At 40.8% G+C, this 24,225-nt stretch overlaps 1 protein-coding gene across 2 annotated transcripts in view; it reads right to left on the reverse strand.

Moving 5' to 3' along the window:
- The window catches only part of LOC132824006 (Golgi apparatus protein 1-like), a 137,066-nt gene extending 120,759 nt beyond the window's left edge, over nucleotides 1-16,307 (reverse strand). For both annotated transcript variants that reach the window (XM_060838221.1, XM_060838219.1), the window contains exon 1: nucleotides 15,865-16,307. In XM_060838221.1, the coding sequence (XP_060694204.1) occupies nucleotides 15,865-16,284 (420 nt within the window). In that variant the 5' untranslated portion in view covers nucleotides 16,285-16,307. The remainder of the gene's footprint in view (nucleotides 1-15,864) is intronic.
- Between the last annotated feature and the right edge of the window lie 7,918 nt (nucleotides 16,308-24,225).

Here is a 24,225-nt window from a genome sequence, read left to right on the forward strand (position 1 = left end):
CAGGCTAAAGCCCAAGCAGGCTTTAAAAATAAACAATTCTCAAATGAAGACAAGCAAGGACAATTCAGTGCATTTTCCACACAACAGCAATTATGCAAAATGCCCATTACTTGCAGAAATCTTTTGACAAATTACTTCATGTGCAGTATGCACACTATTGCGTCTCCACAAATCTAACAGCCATGATAAATAGAACCTAAACAGTATAACATTGTGTTAAAATGCTTAAGCAAATTTCTTGAAAATTCCAGCCAGCCTCTCTATTTTCCGAAATATTAAGAATCCATTTTAGAATAGAATTATCACCACTTCAAAAGGTGGATACATGCAAACATGGAAAATCAGGATAGGAATAGGCCCTTCAACATCACCATTCAATATGATCATGGCTGATTAAATATCCTGAGCTCACCTTCCCCATTAAGACCTTTGATCCCTTTAGCCCTAAGAATCATATTTAATACCATCTTGAAAATGTTTAATATTTGAAACTCAACTAGTCACTGTGGCAGAGAATTCCACAGGCTTCCCAAAATGAATAAATCTAATCTCAATCTTCAATGACCTATCCTGTATCCTTACCCTATGACATCTGGCTCCGATTCCCTCAGTCATCAGAAACATCCTGGGTTTATCTTGTCTCATCCTTGTAGAATTTGAGGGTTCTATAAGATTATCCCCTCATTCCTCTCAACTCCAATTAATATAATCCCAACTGAGAGTCTCTGTTCATGCATCTGTCCTGCAATTCCAAGAATAAGTCTTGTAAACCTTTGTTGAACCCCCCCCTCACCTCCCAATAGAGAGAACATCCTTTCTCATGTACAGAGATTGCATAGAGTACCCCAGTTGCAATCTCAAAAGGCCATGCACAATTACACCAAGACATTCCTGCTCCTGTACTCAAATGCTCTCCTCCTGAAGACCAACATACTAGTTTCCTTCGTCACTGCCCACTGCAACTACATGCTAACTTTCAGCAAATGGTGTACAAGTACTTTCATGGCACTTTCCTGATCCCAATCTATTTGCCTCTGTTTTTGCTGCCAATGTAGATTACCTCACATTTGCACATACTATAGTTCATCGGCCAGGCATTTGTCCACCCACTCACCTTGTCCAAATCACAATGAAGCATCTCTGCACCCTCCTCACATTCTACCGTCCTCACCAGCTTTGTGTTGTCTGCAAATTTCGAAATATATCAGTTCCCTCATCTAAGTCAGCAATATATAATCTGAACAGCTTGGATACAAGCACAGAGCCTTGTGGTACCCTGCTTTTTCCTGCCACTCAAAAACATTGGTTCATTCTTACTGTTTCCTGTCTGTCAATTAGTTCTCTATTGTAATAAGACTAAGGTCTCTGTTCCCATAGCTCTCTGTGGCAAGGAGTTTGAAAGACTAGCAACAATCTGCCTAACATTTTTATGCTGAAAATGTGTTGCTGATTAAAGCACAGCAGGTCAGGCAGCATCCAAGGAACAGGAAATTCAACGTTTCGGGCACAAGCCCTTCTTCCTGTTCCTTGGATGCTGCCTGACCTGCTGTGCTTTAGCCAGCAACACATTTTCAGCTCTGATCGCCAGCATCTGCAGACCTCACTTTTTACTCTAGTATTTTTATGGTCAAATTGATGCTTCCTCCTTCAACTATTTGAAAATGAATTAGCAGATCACTGCAATAAAATTAAAATAAATATTAAAATGAAAAACTTAGGAAGGCAGGAAATTCAAACTACATCAAAAGTAAAAGGGATTCTGGGTAATCCAAGAGGGAGGACAGGAAAAATTGTGGCGATAAGAGCTGCTCCTATGAGGTATTTTAAGAGTTGGAGGTGATTTCCTCAAATTCCAGGAGCAGCAATTACTGTTTTATATGCTGTTGCATTGTTTTGGAACTCTGGGGGGAAAAAAATCAAAACAATGGCACTTTTAAAAGGATGAAGACGGACAAATGACAGCAACCAAATGGTCAGTGAGAGAGGGAGAGAAAGAAACCTACACTGCTAACTGAAACAGCAATGAAACTGCACAGTTACTGCCTTTCCTATTTGAGTTCGTGTATCTCTGGACATCGGAGTGTGTGTCTTGGAAACATTAACGAACAGTGAAATTCACAGTTGGCTTTGGAGGAACCAATGTGGGAGAACTCTCAGCACAGGACCAGGTAAGTGTACAGGTTTTACATGTAACCCTTCTCTAAGTCGACAGTAGTGAGTAAAGTGGGTTCTTTCTTATGTTTTATTGAGATCTATCTCGATTAAATTTTAAAAATATAAACCATAACTACTAAGTTAGCCTGGAGCACTTCTGTTTTTACAGCAATAAGACTGTGCTATTTTCTGGATCTGTAGATTGTGAAGAAGCAAACATGGCCTTTAATACAGTGATGTGCTTGTCCTACCATATGTGGGAGTTCAGAAAGAGTTTCTATCTTACTGATGATTATGTCTGCAGGAAGTGTCCTTTCGTTGCAATCCTATCAGATCGCATGGATCGGTCGAAGCAGCAGTTCGAGGCATTGAGGGATTGACAAGGGCGTGACGGATGGCAGTTATAGAAAGGGAGAAAAGCCACAGACATAGTCAGGTAGATGGGTGAATCCAGGAAAAGTAGGAGGGATAGGTAGGTAGTGCAGTAATCTCCTATGGCTATTCCTACCTCAAACAAGTATGCTGTCTTGGAAAATGTTAGGGACGAACAGCAAAATTTCTGATATTGAGACTGGCTCTGATGTAATGAGGGGTACGCCAGGTTCCAAGCGATCGATTGTGTTATGGAACTCTAGTCAGAGACACAGCCAGGCGTTTCTGTGGCCAGCAAAAAATAAATCAGAATGGTGTGTGGCACCCCTGATGCCAGGATCAAGGATGTCTCAGAGAGGGTGCAGAATGTTCTCAAGGGGTAGAGGGACCAGCAGGTCACTGTACACATTGGAACCAATGACATGGAAAGGAAAAAGAATGAGATTCAGAGGGGAGAATATAGAAAGTCAGACAGGAATTTAAAAAGGAGGTCCTCAAGGGTAGCAATATCTGGATTACTTCTGGTGTGACAAACTAGTGAGGGTAGGAATAGGAGGAATGAGCAGATTAATGCTTGGCTGAGGAGCTGGTGCATGCAAGAAGGGTCATTTGAATATCTTCTGAGCAGAAATGACCTGTACAAGGACGGATTGCACCTGAATTGGAAGGGGACTAATATACTGGCAGGAAGATTTGCTACAGCTGCTTGGGAGGATTTAAATTAGGAAGGCTTGGACAGGGGACCCAGGGAGATAGTGAGGAAAGCGATCAATCTGACACTGGTACAGTTGGGAAAAGGAGCGAGGCAGAAACAAAGCAGAGAACAAGGTAGGACTGATAAACCAAACTGCATTTATTTCAATGCAAGAGGCCTTACAGGAAAGGCAGATGAACTCAGAGCATGGTTAGGGCTCGGGGATAGACAGGACTGGCAGCTTAATGTTCCAGGTTCCAAGTGCAATTGAAAAGACAGAAATGGGGTGGGGGGGGGTGGCGAGAGAGGAGACGGAGTGGTATTTTTGATAAGGATTAGCGTCACTGCTACACTTAGGGAGGATCTTTCTGGGAATATATCCACCTTATTGGGGTTGTATTATAGACCCTCTCATAGTCAGAGGGAAATTGAGAAACAAATTTGCAAGGAGATTTTGGTTATCTGTATGAATAATAGGTAGGGGATTTTAACTTTCCAAACATAGACTGGAGCTGCCATAGTGTTAAAGGTTTAGATGACGAAGAATTTGTTAAGTCTATACGAGAAAATTTTCTGATTCAATATGTGGATGTACTAATAGAGAAGGTGCAAAGCTGGACCTACTCTTGGGAAGTAAGGCAGGGCAGGTGACGGAGGTGTCAGTGAGGGTGCACTTTGGGACCAGTGACCATAATTCTATTAGATTTACAATTGGAAAAGGAGAGAACGGATCTAAAAGTTGAAGTTCTAAATTGGAGGAAGGCCAATTTTGATGGTATTAGCCAAGAACTTTCAAAAGCTGATTGCAGTTTTTGCAGGGATGCTTGCAGGAAAAGGGATGGCTAGAAAATGGGAAGTCTCCAGAAATGAGATAATGAGAGTTCAGAGACCGTATATTCCTGTTAAAGTGAAAGGAAAGGCTGGTAGATAAAGGGAATGCTGGATGACTGAGAAATTGAGATTTTGGTTAGAAAAAGAAGAAAGCATATGTTAGTTAGAGACAGAAGAAATTGAGTGAATCCTTAGAAGAGTATAAAGGCAGTAGGAGTATACTTAAGAGGAAAATCAGGAGGGCAAAAAGGGGACACGAGTTAGCTTTGGCAAATAGGTTAAGGAGAATCCAAAGGGATTTTTTCCAACATATTAAGGACAACAAGGTAACTAGGGAGAAAATAGTTCCCTTCAAAGGTCAGCAAGGTAGCTTGTTTGTGGAGCCACAGGAGATGGGGGAGACAATAAACAAATACTTTGCATCAGTGTTTACTGTGGAGAAAGACATGGAAGATATAGAATGTAGGGAAATAGACAGTGACATCTTGAAAAATGTCCATAATACAGAAGTGTTGGTGCTGGATGTCTTGAAATGGATAAATCCCCAGGATCTGATCAGATTGTACCCGAGAACTCTGTGGGAAGCTAGTGGAGTGATTGCTGCACCCCTTGCTGAGGTATTTGTATTACCAACAGACACAGGTGAGGTGCCAGAAGACGGGAGTTGGCTAACATGGGTTTTCTTGTCAGCTTGAACGGGTTGAACCGAAAGGTCTGTTTCCATGCTGTACATCTCAAAGGCTCTGAGAGCTCAACATATTGCCCATTTCCCATGCCAGACATCAGAGGGTTGAAATCCAATTAGTTTCTACACAGCCAAGCAAACAGCAACACAGCAAAGAACACAAATGAGTTGTCTGAGCACTTTCATCTCAAACAGGTTCTGTGAATATACCATAAAGCCTTACATCAGCTGCCGCAGCAGCCTGCAGAAGCAATTAAAGTCTAAGAATGAGCTGAAAATTTCATAACCATGCTATGACATTTTGCTTCAGGAATAGCTACAGCCATTACCGTTTGAGCTGCTTTTTTAAACGTTACATTTGAAAGGATGGACTTGTTGTACACAAGCATGGCTATCCCGCTCGACAGCAGCAAACAAAACTCTTAACTTTCACAATGATTTTTTACTACTACTTAAGGCATTTTTCAGAGAACTTGGATTGGAGTGAAACCTGTGGGACATTTGGGCTCATCCCACTTCAAACCAAGAGGAATTGAATACTGCTGCAAAAAATTTCCAAGCTCAATTACAAAAAGAGAAAAATTACTTAAAAATTGAGGGACATCTGCACTTCCAGAAGCATCATTAATAGAATATGCTAGAAATACTCAGATCTGGCAGCACCTATCAAGAGACAGTGAATGTTTCAGTTTAATGGTATGTTATGATCATCTACGTGCACAGTTAATGTCTTTTTTCTCCAGACATGTTTGCTTCCATCCCAGCTGCATATTTCCAAAATTTTCTGTTTTTACTTCAGATTTCCGGCATCTACAATAATTTGCTCCCGAGTTTTTTGTTGATCTTTCTTTACACAATGACATGTACAAGGTGCAACAGACACAGTGCACAGTTAACATGAGTATACCACAAATCTGTACACCTCCATCCCCCATCACAAAGGACTCAAAGCCCTCCGCTTCGTCCATGCAGGTCCTTGGACTCCTCCATCGCCAGACCATGGTAGCACGACGGCTGGAGGAAGAGTGCTTCGTCTTCCACCTAGGAATCCTCCAACCACAAGGGATGAACTCAGATTTCTCCAGGTTCCTCATTTCCCCTCCTCCCACCCTGTCTCAGTCCCAACCCTCGAACTCAGCACCACCTTCCTAACCTGCAATCTTCTTCCTGACCTCTCCGCCCCCACCCCCACTCCAGCCTATCACCCTCACCTTAACCTCCTTCCACCTATCGCATTTCCAACGCCCCTCCCCCAAGTCCCTCCTCCCTACCTTTTAAATTAGCCTGCTTGGCACACTTTCCTCATTCCTGAAGAAGGGCTTATGCCCGAAACGTCGATTCTGCTGCTCCTTGGATGCTGCCTGACCTGCTGTGCTTTTCCAGCAACACATTTTCAGCTTTGATCTCCAGCATCTGCAGTCTTCACTTTCTCCTATACCACAAATTTAGCAGCCTTTAAACCAGTTGCCAATTAGTTTCAACAGAGAAATGCGATAACTCGCACAATGAGGTAAACACACCAATAGGTTTTTGTCAAATTATTTTTGCAGCTCCTTTACCCAATGACAACAGTTTCTGCTTCACTACAATTCAATAGACACCATAGATGTGGATAAGGTAGTTAAACTGCCATTCAGAGGGTATAACATGACCATTGCCAAACATATACACTTTTAAAAAGATCTTTTAATAATCAATACTGAGACATTACTAAGGCTTTATCCACCTACACGCAGACAGACAGACTTATGAAATCTCCAGTGTAATGGCCCAGTTCAGATTAGACAACACCCAACAAGCAACTTACTCACTAACTTCCCTGGCCTAGATGACTTAATATAACACAGAAATAGGCAATTTGGTCAAAGCCATAAAAAATGAAATCGACTGTTACCTCACCCTCAGACTGAATAATAAAAGGGATTGAAGCAAGTGCATGCATATACCACAAGTCAGCTTATCTTAAACTCAAACATACAAAACTCAAGGTCAGCAAATGTTACAAAATACAAACAGAATTACCAAAGAGCTGATATGCTGAAGCGTATACAACACTACAGTGACAGAGCAAAGGTAAGCAAAATAAATTAAGAGCTAACGACATTCTCCCAATCTTCACCCAGGATTGATTTGGGGAGGAGAGGAATGGGTTGAGAGACTGAATTCTTTGGGGTGGAGTGGCCGGAGTCGGTTTGGATTGTTCTTGGAGAAGTGGATCGAATTGGATGGGGCTAGCTGTATCGGAAATGAGTAGGTTGGATGTGGAATGGGTTTTGGTTCTAGAGTGGGGTGCAGTTTGCTGGTCTGGAGTGGAGTGGGCGAGGGGTTAAATAATTTGTAGTCATTCAAGCTCAACCTTATCAAGAACTGAATTCTTGGCGGGGTGGAGAGAGAGACTTGACAAGAGGAGAGTGTTTCCCATTGTGTGGGAGAGTCTGAGACCAGAAAGGACGCCATCGCAGAGTAAGGGGGTCACTCATTGAAGACAGACGGGGAGGAATTTCATCAGTCTCGGAAGGGGTGAGTGAATCAGCGGAATTCTTTACCGCAGGGGGCTGTCGGGGCTAAGGCACTGAATATATTCAGGGCTGAGGCAACGAGTGAGAGGGAATTAGGTTTAGAATTAGGAACAAGAGGCAATCTTATTGGGGCGGCACGGTGGCTCAGTGGTTCGCACTGCCGCCTCACAGCACCAGGAACCTAGTTCAATTCCAGCCTCGGACAACTGTGCAGGGTCTGCACATTCTCCCCTCTGTATCTGTGGATTTCCTCCACAATCCAAAGGTGTGCAGGCTAGGGAGAATTGGCCATGCTTAACTGTCCATAGTGCTCTGGGATGTGTAGGTGAAGTGCATTAGTCAGGGGTAAATTTAGGATAAGGATAATAGCGTAGGGGAATGGGTCTGGGTGGGATACTCTTTGGAGGGTCAGTGTGGACTTGTTCAGCCAAATGACCTGTTTTCACACTGTAAGGATTCTAAGAGGATAGAGGAATAAACAGAAAGTCATGCCAGTAAAGTCTCAGAATAATATATTGACAGAAAAGAGCCAAAATACCAAATGGATGCTCAACAAGAATAATCAGGGTATATTCCAGGCAGAGCAGGATGTGTTTGAGAAATACATTTTAAATTGCTGGACATTTCAGATAAAGAGTAAATGTGTGCATCTAAGTAAATGAAACAACTCAGGAGGATTGCACAAGTGAGCTCCAACTTTCCATGTAACTTGCCAGACAAGTTCAAAAACATCAGCAAAATACTTATGAAAGAAAAACTGTGGTTCAGTTTCCATCTCTTCAAAGGTACCACTCATCTTGTCCACATTCATTGCCATATGTCATTAACGGCTCTTAAATGATATAATTAAATGTCACATCAGTCTACAAAATAGAATCGGGCATTAGCACTCTTATGTTTTAATATCAACTAGCTGATCAGGTCTTTCACATGGTGCAAAATTGATCAAGATGGCATACAATAATAGAGTCAAGTGGAAGGAAATGTGAGTGTTAGCACAATTGGTATGAAACCAATAAATGTACTCTGACATTTCCCTTGATGAGGCAACCTAATAATATTACTTATATACAGCTCTGTATTTGGTTTGCTTACTGAGCTGGAAGGTTCATTTTCAGATGTTTCGTTACCATACTCGGTAACATCTTCAGTGAGCCTCCGAATGAAGCACCGGAAGTGTAGCTCGCTTTCTATTGAAATGTTTGAGTATTCTTGGGTTGTTGATGTCATTTCCTCTGGTGACATCATTTACTAGTGAGAGTGGGTCATGTCGTTTTGTGAACTAGTTGATGTTCATGTATTCTGGTGGCTAGTTTTTTGCCTGTTTATCCAATGTAGTGTTTGTTACAGTTCTTGCAAGGTATTTTGTAAATGACAAAAAAAAATCTCATTTACCACCCCCTGAAAAAAAGAACAGGAAATGATATCACCATCCCAAGAATACTCAAACACAAATAGAAAGCGGGCCATGCCACCAGTGCTTCATCCAGAGGCTCACTAAAGATGTTACCATAAAGGTGACAAAACATCTGCAAACAAACCTTCCAGCTCAGTGAGCAAACCTACATCCAGAACCTCAACCTGAGCTATAAATCTTCTCAAAATTCACTAACTTATATATTGTAACCTGCAGCAGGGAACACCTCAGGGTATAATTGTTATCAGTGAATTTTCAAAAATAGTAGAATATTTCAGATAAAGATGTGCAAGGTCAACTTGCAACTTAAGAAATGCAAGAATCTCATCAACTGTATGGCTATCGCTTTCTAAAGTCAGATCCAAGACTCAACGCCTTCACTTGTTTAGGACACCTGTAATAAATCCAAAAATATCAAACTACTCAAAGTGTTTTTTAGGACAAATCCCTCAATAGCTCTCTTGAATAGCTGCATAACTTGTCATGGCACTGATTTGTTAATCCAAAATGAATCAGCCTCTTTTAAATTAAATAAGCAAAACAGGCTCAAAATGAAAACCTGAGGTCTGATGGAAATAAATGATATTCCAAAAGGGAAAAGATGTCAAGAATCTAGATTTTGGTGTGGGCCAAAATAATTACTATGCATTAGCAGTTATTGGATTCTTAAAGAAAATGGAACAGACGTGTGCATGCGGGCATGAGAGGGGAGAAAGGAATAGATGGATGGATGAAAGGAAGGATAAAAGGAAAAATATTTAATATTGAAAAAAATCTAATCATAGTGAATTGTCATACCTTACAAAGCCACAGGGATTCTCTCTCATTAGAGAGAGAGAGAGAAAACAGGTGATAGTTTAAACTGAGTGTCATCACATCTCGGCCAAGGGGAGAGGTTAAGGAGAGTCCTCCATGACAAGCTCAGGAATATCATCCTAACATGAAGTGCAACTTTGTAACCATGATAACTATACAGAGAAACCACCTGCACAGCAACATTCCAGTCAAAACCAACTAGATTTTAAACTTGAAAGAAGGATCTCGATGAATTCATCACTCTTCCAATTATGCTGCCTGAGCAGATCTTCAGTATTTACCCCAAAGAGTTAAGAGTCTCAACTCGGCAAGAGCATTTCATAGTTGCCCAAACACTCGGGCAAAAATATCATTTTAAAATTGATCCCTCAGATGTTAGGCAGGTGGAATTTCAAATCAGACCCACTGCTCAAACATTTTCTGCCGCACAACACAGTTGACCTTAAAAAGTAAGGCCAAGACATTTTCTCCTGTGCTGGAGTAAAAGTTACATTATGGGTCAAAATGTTCAAGCATCCTCATACACAACTGATCTGTTTAAGGACTCAGTGCTCCAGAATCACAACTGTCATACTGTACGATTTGTGCAGGAAACCTCCACCACCCCCAACCACTTTAGAATTGTTAATCTGTCTCTACCTATTCAACTTTTTGCTCCTCCTTGCCATCATCCAGAGTTTTTTTGTTTTAGTTTAGATTTATGCTTCTTCCTTTCTGCCATCTTTCAGCCAACCACAAACAAATAACAATGCAATGCTTATCAACACGGAAGCAGCAACCAGACATTCAAATTGTGTCAATCATCCAGCTAGAATCAAGCACTTCCAAAATAAATGTTACACATCTTCCACCAGAAGGAAAAACAACAAAAACAAAAAAAGACTTTATTGCTGGAGACAAATTAAACTATCAATTACATTTAACGACCCTTCACCCCATTCGCCAGAATAGTGAAAAATATACTTTAATCTAAGTACCGATCAAGATACAATAATTACTTAAACGAAGAAATATTATATTGACCAGTGTTCCTTAAAATCAGATTGAATGGTGAAGTAGGAACATGCACCAACATCTATCTGGTTCAGCTAAGTACTCAACCACAAAGGTATTGCTCAGGCATTCAGCACAGCACTATTATAATTTCCATCAATCTCAGTGGTTGTCAGTCGTATAAATTTTAAAAGCACACATTATGCCAGATTAATCATGCAGTGGTATTTCTTTCATGAAATGCCCCAATTAGTGCCAGTGTAAATGATCTACATATTGTTTACAAACACTGGTGGTAGAGTTGGTGGGCCACACAGTGGGTGGGCAGAACGATGGCACAGTGGGTGGGCGGCACAGTGGTTAGCACTGCTGCCTCACAGCTCCGGAGACCTGGGTTCAATTCCCGCCTCAGGCGACTGACTGCGTGGAGTTTGCACATTCTCCCCGTGTCTGCGTGGGTTTCCTCCAGGTGCTCCAGTTTCCTCCCACAGTCCAAAAATGTGCAGGTTAGGTGAATTGGCCATGCTAAATTGCCCATAGTGTTAGGTGCAAGGGTAAATGTAGGGGAATGGGTCTGGGTGGGTCCGCTTCGGCGGGTCAGTGTGGACCTGTTGGGCTGAAGGGTCTGTTTCCACACTCTAAGCAACGTAATCTAATCTACACTTAGCACTGTATGACCACACAGTTTGCTGGAGTCAAAGTTTCTAGGATCATAACTAGCAGGGGAAGAAAAAAAGGCAAATATTGGCAATCATACATTTAGCACATCAGAAAGCAGCTGTGGAAAGACATTTCATAAAACTGCCTTCAAAAAACATGCTCAAAGTTTTGATTGTTACTTCTATAGCTGCTACCTGCAAATCAGGAAAAAAGCTCTGAAGAAATATGAATTGCGATCATTTTTGCTGTTATGCAGAAGAAATACCCATAAATTGCATTTCATGTATAAATAGTTAATATGCACGTCAATGTAGCTGGCGTAATAGAAGTGTTGTTAGAATCCCCAAAAGATAGCACATAATAGAAGGTGAGAGAGTCATCCCAGAGCTCCAATCTGGAAAAACCAGCATCCACTAAAACAAAAACTCAGAAAATACCAGCTCCGAAGAAAACAAATTTAGGAATATTTCAGGAAAAAGGTGTGATGAATTCAGCCAACTAAAGAATTAAGCAGGGTATCTTTAACATCTTGCAACAATCCGACCAAATACTTTTGCAAGTTATGCACTAGCAAAAGCCATTAATGGACTTTATATGATCAATGAAAGCCTGTACCTTGTTCTCCTGGTCTCTACCAAAAGAAAAGAAATTCTGGGTTTCCTGAAGAATGCATCCATCTATGAATTGGAAGGAAGGAAATCTCAGTCCTGCTCATTGCACTCCTGGGCATCTTGCCTGCATGTACACAGTGTCAATGTAGAGCTCAGTTAAGGTGCTTGCTGTCCCTTACTCAATTGAGTAATCTACCACTGTTCATGTAATCACTCACACAAAAAATAACCACTTTATTAAGATAATAACAAGCAACAGTGAAAGCAGGCAGGAAATAGCAAAAGGCCAAAATCTACAAAAAGGGAAGAATTCTCAAAAGTGAGAAAGTATCAAAAAAAGGCTAGCTGATCATGACTGAACATTTAGTTTATTAAACAAGAAAATGAAACAGCAAAAAAAGTATGAAGATAGCAAATAGGTCTAAAGAATAGTTGCATTTAAGAGGTCAAAACAACAAAGCACAACAATACAGAAAACTAGAAATAGACAGCTGAAGTTGGATTGTATTCCTAATGTTACAACCATGAGGAGAATAGCAATGTGTTGCCATGTCCTCTGAAGAAATTATGACCTCAAACTGATATCCTCATGACATCACCCCACATTCCATAGTATCAATATTAACTCGTTTGTGTCTGATTTATTTTTGGATTGTCTCCGTGACTTTTCTATAATGGTTTGTCACTCATGCCTTCTCAATTTGAAACTGAAACCTTCCACTTCAATACAAAATAAAAACAGTACAGAGTGCAAGTTTGTGCTTATACAAAGACTTGAAGTTGTAATTATATCAGTAAATTGGATTCAAAGTTAATTGCAAATCCACATTCCATCTCTGGGTGAGAGGTCACAATCACAGGCCCTGAATTCCTGTGATTGCTATCACTAAACCACCTAAAGTGGTGTAATGACTATTTGAGACATTTGGGCCAATGCCACAACGCCAACAAGAAAATTAAAAACATTTCAATGCAGTTGCAAGCAATTTTTGCACTGCAACATCAAAATTCCTTTTTCTTGCACATTGTCTTTGCAGAATTCAACTGGTGAAGTGCAGATCCAATTATTCAAGATCAATTGAATCGAATGCACATGCTGGTCTTCATTTATGGTGCAAAACTACTGTAAAAATAAAGGATAATCTGGACTAACTGTTTAATCCATTTAACAGAAATAAGTAGGCAACACTCCATCCAAAAGCCAAATGCATCTAATGCCCAAATCAACAACACTATCTGTAAAGGTCTAGAATTAGTACTGAGGAAAAGAATGACGACTGACAGCTGCACTGTATAAACTTCATTTTAAAAACAGAAAAATCAAAAGTTATCAATGTATTGAGAAATGTATCCATTTCAAAGACCACATTTCTCAAGTGATTCTAACTAGACTCAGATGACAAATTACAGTTCTGATAACATGAGGAACCATCTTTTAGCAGGGCTGATTTAGGAGGTACAGACAGACTTGAGCTCAACATGTAGGGGAGTGCAAACTCTGGATTCCACTTTGTCCAACCTACTCTTGCTGATCAGTTTTCCATCCATCTAACCTAGGAATATTCAAAGCTCAACAATTGAGTAAATAACCTACAACACAGTCTAATAGTTGCACATTCAGTATCAAAACCCAGAATGGTGGTGCCAGAACCAGCAACTAGAGATTACATGTGGGATACAGAAGAAAAGGAATTCCACACAATACACTTGACAACTATACATAAAATAGTACAATGTAAAGTTGGATTCCAGAGTGCAGTTGTGTCAAGAATAAGAAACTTTTTCTTTTTAGTAGAATTGGGTGTTCCTGGATAGCTAGCATTTACTGTCCATCCCTAATAGCCCTTGTGAAGGTGATGATAAGCTGCTTTCTTGAACCACTGCAATCCACATGCTATAGGTTGACCCACAATACCCTAAGAGAATTCCATGATTTTGAACCAGCGACAGTGGAGGAACAGCCATATAGTTCCAAGTCAGGTTGGTTAGTGGTTTGGAGTGGTACTTACAGCTGGTGTTCCCACATATCTGCTGCACTTGTCCTTCTGGATGGAAGTGGTCATGGATTTAGAAGGTGCTGTCAAAGGATCTTTTGTTAATTTCTGCACTACATATTGCGAATGACACAACACTACATTTTCCAAGCACTTGACTCTCTATTAATGCTTGTGATGTGAATCACAAAGATCAATAAAAAGACTAAAACAAAATATTACAGATGCTGGAAATCTGAATATAAAACAAAACAAGTTCAGGTGAGGGGGCATCAATGCGAAATATTGATGCTGTCTCTCTCTAAAGATACTATCTGACCTCATCAAAAAGACTCTTGCTGTTGTGGTTCCAGCTTTCGTACCAAGGCTATAAACAACGTGGTTGGTGCCTGAGGAAGGAACAGGGGCTCAAAGCTTGTGGTTTCAAATATACCTGTTGAACAATAGCCTGGTGTTGTTTGATTTTTGACTAAGCAATGTAGAGTGAGAAAAAATAAATATAGGTGCATTGTCAGGATCAGGAGCATTATACTTGCCCCAATATAGCTATGCATAAGCATACACTAATTATGACTTTCTGACTGATTCATTGTTATTAGCACTTCAGCAGAACAGTGAAGCCCTGAAGTGACAAGATCAATTTTAAAATGTACACAATATTCAGCACTGGGCAAGCAGGTCACTGATTTCCAACGTGTGTAAAATTTACAAGAATGCTACAAGATATACAGCAAATATTGGAGCTACCACCAAGTACAGCTCATTAGAAGAGACTAGCTAATGGCAGCTTATAACCAATGCAGGTTTTGCTAAACACAGCTCACTATATGGACATGTTACCCATAAACAGATCAGAATAAGAAGCTCTGCACAGATTTGCCTGTGGTTCAGAATATTGCAAAATCGATCACTCAGAAATTCCATCGAAAACCTTCCTTTTTGCCTCAGTGAAACGAGACTTATCCAACCTGGTTTAACCTTTTCTTTCCTGACAGACCTTTCATCACAATATATCATGATGTTAGATTTCAATGCCTGGAGACAACAAATTATTGACAAAGCCTTTGAGATAGATTAATTTGGATTAGTCCAAAACGACTTCTCCAGCTCGTCAACTGTAACAGCAAATATCACCTACATGGCACTGGCATTATTCTTATTGTCTTAATAATGGTTCTGCTCAGCTGCTGTTTAACATTCCATGAAACAAGGTATAATAACCCATTAGACTATGTTTTAACAAATACTGCACAAGGATTTGAAGTCTCAATACTGTGAGAAGTACTTGAATCTCCATTTTAATACCATTACAGGTAGATCATATTGAAAAATTAGGAGTTGCAACATCAAGAGGAATTCTGAGAGATCAGAATTAAATCAACAGTACTAACACCAACTGTGCCCACATGCAACAGTCAAAGAACAAACATGTGTAGACTGATGGTCTCTATCAATCCCTCTGAATGTGTCACTGGTACTCAGTGGCATAGAGTGTCATCCTGGAAATTTATCTCAATTAACTGGAGGAGTGTCAAACTTTAGATGCTTGTGTGTAAAATTACTTTTGAAATAATTTATCTCAAAAAACTCTAACCTCAACATAGATCCAGGTGCCACATTATACTGGTAAGATATTTCCAACAGAGAGACATGAACTGTAGATGAATTCAATTTGGCTGGTAACTCCTGCAAGGAGTCCAAATTTAGTCTATAAAAATAAAGCCATCCAAAAACTTTCACCTGATCATTTGACTGGCAAGAGTGGTCTGAAACTAGAACTCTCCACATAATGCTTCACCATACAGACAAAACAACTTGTCCAATAAAAAATGCTGGCTTGGAAATCAGAATTCCTTTGTCGGGCACCTGCCCACTTTGGAGCTAATCAGCAAATAAAAACTATTCCCTGGGCTTTCTCAGAGCAACCTGCCAGCCATCAAAACCCACTGTGGTTTTCAGTGCCCAGTCAGGAACAGTCCCTGACAACTGGGCCGTTTCCTGTCTGGAAACTCAGGGACGAAGATTAACGCCTCCTGCCTGCCATCCCCAAACCCAGGTGCGATACTCGGGGAAAAGCCCCGTGACCAGCCCCCGGAGCTGCACGACACCGCCACTCACCTCCCGCACGTCCTGCAGACACTCCAGCACCGCGAAGTTGTTCTGCCAGGTGTGTTTGGGGCACAGGCGGACCACGTCTTCGTGACATACCGGCTCCTCCGAAAGCCGCCAGACGTTCTTCCGCGGGGCCTGGAATTGGGCCTGGGCCTGGGCCTGGCCCTGCGGACGGGCCTGGAACTGAGCTTGGGGCAGACCCTGGACGTCGACCTGGCCCGCGGGGACGCCATCCTGCGGCTGGTTGTGCATAGCCAACGCGTCCCGACTGCGGCCGCGATCCGGTCCTCCCTGCGCCCCACAGTGACACGGGAGCAGGAGAGTGAGGGCCGCTGCCGCCGCCAGCAGACAATACGAGGCCCGCATCCATCTCCAGTCCCAAGCTGCCCCTGCCAACACCAGACTCCCACGTCCACACGCCGCCATCTTGTAGCGGCAGCCGCAGCCACTCTGCCTTTTTATAACCTGCGGCGCGGTGACGTAGTGACGCCGGACGTCACTCACGCCAAACACGTACGTCATACGTTGCAGGTCTTTCCCCGCCCCCTTTGCTTTTGATACAGCCAACAGCAACATTGTTGTAGCCGTGGCAGTAAGTGACACACTGTCTTCCTGCTGGAACTGTCACATCGATCTTTACAGGACAGAAGGAGGTCATCCTAGTTCTCAACTCTCCCACCCAGGTTAAACCTCCACAGAAAATGTTGGAAAAACTCAGCAGATCGGTGGACTTCCAGTTGCAAGTGCAGCATGAGTCACCTACAGGGAACAACCCACTCTCTGCATCTCATTTATCCAGCCCCTGTTCAAATTGTATGAATCTCAAACATATCCCATCTTGCCCTTCTATACGCCAGTGAATACAGGCCCAGTCAAACTAATTTCTCCTCATAGAAGAGACCTACTGTGCTCAATGTCAGTCAAGTGAATCTCTGTTGTGTCCCCTCTATGGCACACATATCCTTTCTTAGGTAGGGAGAACAAAACCAATACAGAGTATTCTTGGTGTGGAGTCACTAACCTCTGATTAGTGATAGTCAATGTGGTTTTGTGCATGGGAAATCATATCTAGCTAAGTGATTGAAGTGACAAAGAAGCTTGATGAAGGCAGAGCAGTAAATGTTAGATTAGATTAGATTACTTACAGTGTGGAAACAGGCCCTTCGGCCCAACAAGTCCACACCGACCCGCCGAAGCGACAACCCACCCATACCCCTACATATACCCCTTACCTAACACTACGGGCAATTTAGCATGGCCAATTCACCTGACCCGCACATCTTTGGACTGTGGGAGGAAACCGGAGCACCCGGAGGAAACCCATGCAGACACGGGAAGAACGTGCAAACTCCACACAGTCAGTCACCTGAGGCGGGAATTGAACCCAGGTCCCTGGCGCTGTGATGTTGTCTATATAGACTTCAGAAAGGCATTTGACAAGGTTTTGCATGTTATAGTGAAGTTAGATCATATAGGATCTAGGAAGAGCTAGCTATTTTGGATTCAAAATTGGTTTGAAGGTCAGAGACAGAGAGTTGTTTTTCAGACTGGAGGCCTGTAACTGGTGGTATGCCACAAGGATTGGTGCTGGGTCCACTTTTTTAATGATTTATATAAATTATTTGGATGTGAATGTAAAGGAATGGTCAGAAGGTTGGCAAATAACACCAAAATTGGTGGTGTAGTGGACATTGAAAAATCTCAGAGTACAATGGGACCTTGATCAGATGGGCCGATGAGTGGCAGATGGAGTTTAGTTTAGATAAATGTGAGGTGTTGCATTTTGGTCAGGCAAATTAGAACCAGACTTATACACTTAATGGTGAGATCTTGGAATGCAGGTTCATTGTTCCTTGAGTCACAGGTAGACAGAGAAGTGAAGGAGGCATTTGGTACATTTGCCTTTATTGGTCAGTGCATTGAGTAAATGTTGTGGCTATACAGGACATTGGTTAGGCCACTTTTGGAATACTGTGTTCAATTCTGGTCTCTCAGCTAGAGGAAAGATGTTGTTAGACTTGAGAGGATGCAGAAAAGATTTACAAGGATGTTGCCAGTGTTGGAAGGTTTGAGCTATAGGGAGAGGCTGGGTCTGTTTTCCCTGGAGCATCAGAGGCTGAGGGGTGACCTTATAGAGATTTATAAAATCATGTGGGGCATGGATAGGGTGAACAATCAAAGTCTTTTTCCCAGAATAGCTGAGTCCAAAACAAGAGGCCATAGGTTTAAGATGAGAGGAGAAAGATATAAAACCTAAGAGGCAATATTTTCATGCAGAGAGTAGTGCATTTATGGAACAAGCTGCCAGAGGAAGTGGTGGAGGCTGGTACAATTACAGCATTTAAAAGGCATTTGGATGGGTCCATAAATAGGAAGGTTCAGGCAGATATGGGCCAAATACTGGCAAATGGGTCTAGATTAATTTCAGATATCTGGTCAGTATGGATGATTGTACAACTCTCATGATTCTACTGAATCCAAATCCTATTGCAATGAAGGCCAAAATATAACATTTATCTTCCTAATTGTTTGCTGCACCTCCCTGTCTAAATTCATTTTGATTATTATTCAGACACACAGAATCTGTTGTAATGTAAACTTCCCAATGTTGAAATAATACTCTTCGTCCCTTGTTTTTCACACGTTGTCATGTTGTATGCATCTGCCAGGTGTTTTGGCCACTCAACCTGTCTAAGTTGCCTTGAATCCTTCTTGCATCTTCCTCACAAATTACAATCCTGCCTAGATTTGTGTCATCAACCAAGTTGGAAATGTTGCATGCGAGAGTCTAGCACTAGAAGACATAGTCTCAGATTAATGAGGTGCCAATTTAAGGCTGAGATGAAGAGAATTTCTTTGCTCAGAAAGTTGACAGTCTTTGGAACTTTTTGCCACTGAGAGTTGTGGGGCAGAGCCCTTGAGTATATTGAAGGCTGAGCTAGGTAGATGCTTGATCAGCAGTGGAATCAGGTTTTATAGAGAAAGGACAGACCAGTGGAGATGAAAAATGTTGGAATGGACATGATCTGATTGAATGATAGAGGAAACTAAAGGGGCCAAATGGCCCACATCTGTACCTAATACTTATAATTTAATCATTCACTTACCCAGACTACTTTTATACATCATGAACAGCTGGGGCCACAGCACCAAACCTTGCAGTACTCACTTTGTTTTCTGTCTTGCCCATCAATTCTTGATCCACGTCAATATTTTAACCCCTATTCTTTGTGTTTTAACTTGACCTGCTCACCTCTTTGGAGGGAACTTATCAAAAACTTGCTGAAAATTCAAAAAGACTACATTCATTGATCAAGATACGTCCTCAAAAAACTCAAGTAGATTTATTCAGCATGATTTGCCTTTCATAAACATAGGGGCTCAGCGGTTAGCACTGCTGCCTCAAAGTACCAGGGACCTAGGTTCAATTTCATCCTTGGATAACTGTCTATGTAGAGTTTGTATATTCTTCCCATATCTGCATGGGTTTCTACTTGGGTGCTCTATTTCCTCCTACAGTCCAAAGATGTGCAGGCTAGGTGGATTGGGTAAACTAAATTGCTCTATTGTGTCCATGGACGTGCAGATTAGGTGGATTAATCATGGTTCACGTGGGTTTACAGGAATAGGTGGAGGGCAAGGGCTCAGTGAGATGCTCTTCAGAGGACTGATACAGACTTGATGGGCTGAATGGCCGATTTTGGCACTATGAATTCTATGAATGCATGGTAGCTATTTCCAATTCAGTAACTACTTTCCAAGTGTTCTGTAATCATGTCTTATTATGACTCTAGCATTTCCCCATGACAGATAATAGGCTAACTGGTCTGTAAGTCTGTTTTATTTCTCTCCCTCCCTTTCCAAATAGTGAGGTTACCTTTGCCAATGCATATTTGCCACCTCCAATTCTGTATGACCTACTCCAGAGTCTATAGAATTTTGGAAGCTGTCCACCAATGCATCAGATATTTCTAGGGCCACTTCCTGTAGTACTCTGGAACGTAGGTTTTCAAGCCCTTGTGAGTTGTCAGCTTTTAAACTCATGAATTTCCCCAGCACCGTTTTCTTATTAATACTGAGTAATTTCTCCCTCTCACTAGATAGATGCTTAGTTCCATAACATTTCTGGGAGGTTATTTGTGCCTTCGTTTCTGAAGACAGCATGTGTTCAGTTCTTTTGGCCGTTCTTCGTTAGCCATTATAATTTCCACAATCTCTGACTTTGACTTTGCTAATCTTTTTCTCTTCACATATTTATAGAAGTTTATGTTCCTTGCTCTCGCACTCTAATGATCCCCTCTTGATCAAACTTCTTGTCCTCTTTTTCTGAATGTTAACATGTTTCCAATCCTCAGGCTTGCTGCTTGTTTTTGACAAATTTATATATCTCTCTGGATCTAAGATCATATCTTTTCTTATCATTTTACATTTAATGCCTGCCAGTTTAATTGTGAGAAAACTTGGCAAGTGTTTTACAACCTGAGCAGTACAGGGCTGTTTATTTCAGATAACTTCATGCATCATATCACAATTACATTTGTAGCAAACATGGACTCTGTAAGCTGACCTTTACAATGCACACAAGCAAACTATTTAAAGTTTGCCCAAATTAGAATGTTGACTGGAAAGGAATATTTCTATTGCAAAAGTGAATCCATCACAGGCTGCTTTGCTTTCACTAATTTTGGAACCAAGGAATTTTCTTTGCAAACTTCATCCTTACCCTCCTTTCAGACATCCATTAAAGCGAAGCTTTTTCTGCCCTGTTTTCTTTTTACTTTTACTTGCTGGAAACTATTGCCAGATAACACTTCACTGAAACATTTAATGACTTTTTCTGTATGTTGTATAAATGGAAGTTGTTGGGATTGTTATTTATATATCACCGCCTTAGTTCACTTTATTAAATTGCTTCAGCAATTGCCCAGGCATTGAAATTTTGTAACACATCTCATTCCTAAGTCTATTTTAAGTCTCTCAAGTCAATTCATTGTTGCTCAATATTTTTCAACTGATGCCTACCAATTAGATTGATCAGTACCTAATTGCATTTTGGTGTTGGTTTGCCAAATTAAATAGTCTATTTAAATTTTCCCTGAAGTCTTTAAATCATAAAATCTTTAACTGCATTTGGATTCTGCTGCTTCTCCTGTTTTTGTGTCATCAATAAATTGATATTTGGTTTCTATATCAAGGTCATTAAATGCTGCTCAGAAACAACAGGATTCCAAGTGTTACTCCAATAAGACAATACTGCATATATTTTACAAATACTCGTTGTTCCCTAGGTTAAATTCAAAATCCCTCATTCATTCAGACAGAAGCAGAAACAAATATGTCATATTATCAAGGGAAATCAAGTAAAAAATTTTGTTCTTGACTGGCATTGCACACACAAGCAATGAAATAAAAGTTACAAATTCTCAAAAAAACTGAACATTGACAACTGAATTTTTAACCCAAAATGCAACAGTTGCACTCTGCAGGCTTTACTGTGCCACTGTGTAAATTAGTGTGTCGCTCATTCAGTATGATCAACATGTTATGAAAGAATCTGAGCCCTGGGATGCGCCGACAAATAACTCTGAGATATAGTAGAGAAAGTCTTATGTTCTGATGTTTGAAAATTGTGTCAACATGTTTCTTTGGGGGACCCATTACACTTCAACAGTTTTTGCGGGACAGAGGAAGCAGCTATGTGCTCACCATCATGGTCAAGGCTCCACTAGAGAGGCAGGAGGAAAAAGTGTAGACTGGTCTGGCTATTTTAGCAAATGACACAATGGCAGAGCACTCGGGTTGTAATAGCAATCTCTCTTCAGCTGGTTTCATTTGAGCATCAGTGCGCAGGAGATAAGACATTTGGCCTCAGCACCCCCAGGACAACAAAAGGGGAAAGCCGTCCAGCACTGCCTCACCATACTCTGCTGGGAAAGACTTGAGTAAATGTCAGGTGAGAGTAGAATCGGACATAGACATGATGCCCCAATAGAGAATGATCTGCACCTATGTCTCACTCACACTAGGGCAAAATTGAATCGCATCAAGCAAGGATCAACACTTTGAAGGGAGACAAGGTACAAAGTATTGAGGCACACTTGATTCAATATGCTCAAAACCTAATGTGATGACAGATATATAGAAACTCTAATGTGAGTACTGGGGTGTGAAACGTAGGAATGCATTTGCAATCTTTCAAAACCAGTAATTAGGCACAATGTCTGGTATTTGGGTGGAAGAATGAGAAGCAATACAAACTTAATTACCAAGTTTTTAAGGATGATCAGCAGTAGAGATACCTGGAAGTTAGCATACACAAATCTTTTACTGAGTATGGTCAAAGATACTCTCTCTCAAATTAAACATTAAACTGAGACTCTTAAAACATGAAAAAAACGCAAAGCAACATTCTAAAGATAGCAGGGAATGTCTTCTTCATGATTTGTCTGATATTTAGCACTTACTCAACATCACAAAAACATTATTTGTCTTTTATATCATTGATGTTTATGGAACCTCGCTGCAGATATATTGTCTGCCTTATTTCCTGCACTATAACAATGAATATTTGTCAAAAGCATTTCACTTGGGCCATACTGAGGTAATGAAATGTATAATGTAAATGTACATTTTACTATTCTTTATTCGTAGGTAGCAGGATAAGTTGATAGCAAAAACCTGCATTATCTAACACCTTGAACAGAGCAAAACTGGTTAGGCCTCACTTGTCGCATTGTAGGTAATTAAACAAGGCCACAATTAAAGAAAGATGTGAAGGCCTAGTGCAAGTGCTGAAGAATTCTCGAGCATGGTATTAGGGTGGAACAAATACAGTAATGTGGAGAGACAGGTGTACAGGGTTGTTCTTAAAGGTTAAGGGAAGATTTGATAAAAGTGCTTAAAATCATGAATGGACAGTGTAAAGGAGGAGAAACTTTGCCGTGGCAGAAGGACTTGTAACTAGAAGGCACTGATGTAAAGTATTTGGAAAAGGAAATGGGGAGGTGGTGGGTATATCAACATATTTTTTACACAGTTATGATTTGGAATACATTGCTTTGAAACATAGGGGGAATCTATTTCAATATTTATTTTTCAACTCAAATTGGATATCTACTTGAAAAGGCATATTGCAGGGCTAATTTCTAAGTGCCAATGGCATTTGTGCTGAATGGCTTCAATCTGTATTAATCATTGTCTGGCACAACATCTTGAAGCATCTCCTTTGATGTGAGTATTGGTTGACGTGTCAGCCCAGAATTCATTTGTTATTTTTAAAAATTAATAATCAGACACTGGACCTGAGACCAAATCATTTCCAGGCAGTTTTTTTTTTTACAGACTGGGTATGAGCACAGGGTGTAAAGGAGAAAGATATTGTTCATTTTTTAAGAACCTCGTGCAGGAAAAACCATATATTTCAAATTCCAATCGTAATTTAACAGTGTTAAACAATAGGAATTAAGCCAGATTTCTAGGTTAATGACGAAACACGAGATTCACTCAGTGAAGCTTTCACCCACATAATGTTGTGACTTTCCCTTCATCTGGCACCTGATGCTGTAAAGTAGTGTCTGTATTCACAATGACCTGCCATGAAATTGGTAGCAAGGGGCAGTCCAAAAGCAAGGTAGCATCCATAAAGGCAAAGAGAAATAACAAGAGTTGTCAACTGTGGAATGAGATTGCTTACTTCTAAATGGGCGTGTATTCAGTTAGTAAAAATTATAGAAGTGGTGAGATGTGTCACACAGTTTGAAAGCAAAATTAAATTCAAGCATTGAAAACAATCCTAATGTTATTTGCCACACTTTCTTATGTCATGTTCTCTTTGCTGTAATCTTTTCTGCAGTCACTTTATGTATATTTAGCTGCTTGGTGTGTTTTGTTTGAGTCAACATTCTACATGAGTTAATAGTACAAAGAGTTATGTATAAAACAAAACCATCTCCTTTGCCATGACTCTCACTTGAGAGGTAAAAGGATCATGGGTGTTCTGCAAGATGACAGCAGTGGCATAAATATATCACCCTGGTAAAGATTGTGCATTCTTTAATTTTATCAAAATGTCTGACTGAATAAGCTCTCCTGTCTTGAAACCTTCTTTTGTGCCATTACTCTCCATCAACTTGTTTGCATCATCCTTGCTTAGCTGTAAGTCCCATTCTAGGCCTTGAATTCATATGATAGGCTTTAACGTCAGATGAAAAGTTCCTTCTGTCCAGTGGATGCTCAGGATCACGCAGTGCTATTCAGAGAGTTTTGACACCAACATCCCTTAATGCTCATCACCAAAAAGATTAATCATTTTACACAGAGGGTGGTTTGCATGAACTTTCTGAGGAGGTGGTGGATGCAGGCACAATT

This window comes from Hemiscyllium ocellatum, chromosome 17, assembly GCF_020745735.1.
Source record: "Hemiscyllium ocellatum isolate sHemOce1 chromosome 17, sHemOce1.pat.X.cur, whole genome shotgun sequence".
Lineage (NCBI taxonomy): Eukaryota > Metazoa > Chordata > Chondrichthyes > Orectolobiformes > Hemiscylliidae > Hemiscyllium > Hemiscyllium ocellatum.